The sequence below is a fragment of the Anneissia japonica genome, unplaced genomic scaffold (assembly GCF_011630105.1).
Source record: "Anneissia japonica isolate Jap-2015-1 unplaced genomic scaffold, ASM1163010v1 scaffold3782_len1007564_cov172, whole genome shotgun sequence".
NCBI classification, from domain to species: Eukaryota; Metazoa; Echinodermata; class Crinoidea; order Comatulida; family Comatulidae; genus Anneissia; species Anneissia japonica.
Genome location: NW_022716546.1, coordinates 639,123 through 643,614, shown reverse-complemented (window position 1 = coordinate 643,614; position 4,492 = coordinate 639,123). Strand labels below are relative to the sequence as shown.

Sequence of the window (4,492 nt, the reverse complement as noted above, 5' to 3'; positions counted from 1 at the left end):
GGAGGTATCCTCTGCGTATTAGGAAGAAACCGGATAGACTCGATTTGTAAAGATGACGAGAGTAGTAGTAGTGATTAAAAATGTTGTGTTATAATAGTTTGTAAAGATGTTGTTCAAGAGTAGTCGAAGTGATTTATGATGTTGTTATGTTGGTTAAAAAAAAATTTAAAAAAATTCATACACACAGATATAGTATACAGTATATGGTAATTATGTTAACTATCATTATAACATTGTGAAGTAGATAACGGTAAAAGAAATAACCAGCATTCACTTTTCCGAATAAGGTTTATTGTAATAACATAATTTGCAATATTAATGCATATTGGTTTGGTAGACTATTTACAGTTTGTTTCAAAGACTTGCAGTACATGCATGTAAAATGTTTAACGGTTTTCATTTAATTTTTGAATTGTTTGTTAAGCTATTGTTGGATAGAGTAATGCGGTTTGGGTCAATAAGTAAAGATGTGTATAAGAGACAGCTATTATTGTAAGAGCGGAGAAAGTTCGAGTTGGTTGTGATGGTTGTTGAATATGGTGGATAATAAAGACAACCGGTTTGGATTACTTAGATGTGGCTTTGTTGTTCATTTGTCTCAGTGAGTGAATGAGAGACATAACAACATATTTTAAATTTTAATCATTAACTGACTTAAGCTTCCCCTCACCTTAAACTCTGAATGTTTTGTAAAAAATGCTTTGAGAATGGTAACAAGATCTATAGCAATTTCGTCCACATTTGTCGTGTAGGCATTGTCATTTGTCACATAACTATACCCGCTTCCTACTGGATTATCAATGAATAAAACGTTGGCGGCTTGCACCTGAAATGATGATAGATGGGATGAACACAATAGGCGAACTCCAAAAGTGAAATTCACGTAAGGAATGCTTAGTGGACAGAAAACAGCTCAGCCACATGGTCAGCGGTGGCTCCAGAAACTTGCTGACGAGGGGTCCGACATGTCCGACAGTGAGGTCCGAACCAAGAGCCTTGATCAGGGTCCCAGAATAAAAATTCCTGGTAGGGTTCATGGGATAGATTTTATGGTTTAGCATGGCCCACAATTGTGCTTTTAGACCTCAATATTAGGGATTGGCAATCAAAATAACATGCAGGAGCTTTTTAGAGACAAGAGGAGGAACTCTCTTGAGCCAAGCCAGCAAACATGACCCATCCCACTGAAATTATGGACATGTCAGAGTACTGAGCTTTGAGAATGTTGTCTAAGCCAAATGTTCTCCATATTATCCTAAGCATTCCCCAGTGAAAGGCAATTATGAGGTTATCGCGATGGGTTACAACCCATCTACCGCCCCCTTAAGCCTATTACAGTACCTTAAAGTCACAATAATAGTACAAGAATTTTTTCAAAACATGAACAAGATCAGTTGTGATTTCTGTCAAGTTAGTAGTGTACGCCGACTCGTCAGTTACGTAGCTGTAACCTGCGCCCACCGGGCTGTCTATAAAGAGCAGATTGGCTGCTGACAACTAACAATAATTACCAGTACAAGAAAAATAGGAGAAAAATATAACATAGTTAAGAATCCTGAATAGTTATGCAATAGTATCTCAATTCCAAATAAAATTTATTCTCTATCAATTGATACATATTGACAAGTTGTGAAAAATCACCTTACACCACCTTAACCCTTTAGCTAGCTAGCATCCCCCACTTTCCCACCTTGGTCCCTGTCAGCTCTAACCCCAACCACAGTATGTCCATACTCTTAAATACACCATTGCCCACTTGAAACATTGTTGGATATATAATAAGTATAGAGCTTACCCAGGTGGAATTCCTTGGATTTAGATTCACATCCAATGGCCCAATCTCTTCAAAATTTCCAAATCCAGTAGAGGAGCCTCCTGGCCCTCCCTAGAGGGATGACAAGACACGTAAAGATGACAATAGAATATCAACAATCAATTGATTATCAATCAATCCATAATAATTAAATGTTGCATATGAAGAAAGTGGGTGGGGGTGGGGAGTGGAGGGACCAATATATATTTTCAATGTTTGAAACTGGCAGTGATCTTAGATATAATAACAAAATGATAAAGTTTTCCCATGCTAGGTCCTATAACGTACCTGTAGCCAAAGTACTAATGGTGCTGATGAGTAGACTGGCTTGATAGTGGAAAAGTAGAGCCACCAAAACATGTGGGCATCAGGGCGAACATTCACGTATCCCCAATCCTGAGCTGGTTCGTCGTCATTTATAGACTTGTGGCTTCTACGCCCTACATACGTAAGAATGAAGCAGACATTGCAATTATTACAGACATTTAACATTCAATGCGTAGAAATTCTGTCGTAGTTCTGCAGTGACTAATAATTGGTACCGTATAATATTTTAATAAATGCCCCAATTTAAATAAACGCCTCCTTCGAATGAACAACCTGAGGCGAGTATTTTTTAATTGAATAAAGGCCCCCTAAATGAATGATAAACAAATTTAATAGAAGCAACATCATTCTTAACACATTCTTATTCTGTGTTGTAGACTCCAAGGTGGTTTGGGTCAATAAGTAACCGCCGTCCGCCGACCGGCGCCAAGAACAGCACGACGTACTTTGAGAACGTCGTCGTCGTGAACGGGAGAAACGTTGCTTTTCTCGATTCCTGACGTGCGCCAGGATTCTGCTGTGCTGCCAAACGAGATCGGGCTTCGCGAGAAGTCCGTTTCGCAGTTCGACGCCGATCATCGACGTCTTCGCAGAATTGCTCTTCGATCGGGAGGGCAGGACCATCGTCGAAAACTCTGCGGACGATAGCGAAGATCAGCAGTCGTCTACGCAACCGCCGCCTCCACCTCGGCCGAGATCACACAACACATTTTGATGCCAATGTGTTGCAGTTCCACATTTACAGTGAAATTAATAATGGGCGTTTATTTGAGTATAGCAAAAAAAAAACGCCTCCCTCAAATAAACACCCCATTCAACAATAAACAGGGCGTCTATTCGAATAAATATTGGATTACAGCAAAGAGGTATATAAAATTAATTATATCCCCTTGATTACAGAATGTGTATCTTATTTTTTTTAAATCATAATGGCCTCTGAGCCAGCCATATGACGATCCATATCCCTTTATAAACTTCAAATCTCCTTTGATGTTTTTATGTTTGTATTGTAAGTATCATTTAATTCAGTCCTCGAGAGCGATTTTGATATTGAATATAATGAACTGAATTGAAATAAAGTTTCGCTCAATGAGTTTTTTTTTTCTTTTTATCATTGTTTACAAAGCGATTTCGTTTCAAAATACGACTTTATCTTCAAACAATAGTAAATACAGAACGCATCACTGAACACACTGTTGTTTGTCTGGTTGAAAAAGCTACGTTAAAATTACATATTCACGACGATGTGTGCGATTACTGTCCTGTGCGAATAATACTGGACTTATACATTCACAATATTACAGTCTTATCTCATAAAAAGCCTCGAGGCCTACCTAGTATATTGTCTGCAAGCTCAGAGAGCTGCATAGATCACCGTACCAAGAACCGAGGAGGATAGGCTTGGTGAGGCCTAGCCATCCTTTCAATGTGTTGTGGAACAGTGTAACCTAGGCCTAATGATTCCATTCATCGTTAATATTAATTAATAATCTTTACCTTCATGAACTGTGAAAGACAGGCAGATGATCAAGCCCACTATAGTCAAAAGAGTTTTTATAATCATCATGACGTGCAAGTTTTTCTTTCGGACCGCGCCGTAGAAGTTGCAGGTACAGCTCTTGTTGTCGTTAATCAGGTGACCGTGACGTGCCTGGCACGAGCTCCAGAGAATCGCTAGTACTGGACAATGATTGGTCAACTAGTTTGATTAGGGTATTCCCCTATACCGAGTCTCTAACTTCTGGCGCATGGAAATCTTGAATCGCCAACATTCCGTAATAAACTAAAAAGTTAGTGCGAGCGTCATCGACTTATCATTCCTAACTAAACACACTTGAAGAATAAATCTACATTTTATTTATTTTTATGAATCCTAGAGTCGAATGCTCTGGAGTTCAAATTCACTTAAAGTAACTGAATACAAGAATAGTTTCAAGAAAAAGCTGAAAGAAATTTGGTCATTGTATAGCATCGTTTTTGTTTTCTGTCCTTTAGATTGTCGTTTTTATTGTTTTTGATATCTGATATTCACATATCTCATTGGCTATAATTATTCTAGTTAAAAAGTGTATTTTTCACTTTTAGATTTTGAATGCGTTATGGACTCCATTGGAAATCAAGAAATAAAGGTAGACCTATATTGAATATCAAATGAAGTCAATCAATCAATCAATCAATAAACCAGCCACTTTATAATTGTGTCTCAACAACCTTGTGCCTAGCGTACTTTGGAGGTCTGAGGTACCAGTGTTTGTGCGTAAACTCTCTTTAACTAATGTTTACGCTAAATCTTGTACATCTAAAATTAGACAACATTCTACTATACTCTATATAGGACCCAAACTATGGAAT

General features: G+C 38.0%; 1 protein-coding gene across 1 annotated transcript in view; it reads right to left on the bottom strand.

Moving 5' to 3' along the window:
* The window catches only part of LOC117109708 (retinoid-inducible serine carboxypeptidase-like), a 10,720-nt gene extending 6,928 nt beyond the window's left edge, over positions 1–3,792 (bottom strand). The window contains exons 1-4 of the mRNA XM_033252093.1: positions 3,638–3,792; positions 2,102–2,253; positions 1,796–1,885; positions 671–826 (exon numbers count right to left, since the gene is read on the bottom strand). Of these exons, the coding sequence (XP_033107984.1) occupies positions 671–826; positions 1,796–1,885; positions 2,102–2,253; positions 3,638–3,707 (468 nt within the window). The 5' untranslated portion in view covers positions 3,708–3,792. The remainder of the gene's footprint in view (positions 1–670; positions 827–1,795; positions 1,886–2,101; positions 2,254–3,637) is intronic.
* Between the last annotated feature and the right edge of the window lie 700 nt (positions 3,793–4,492).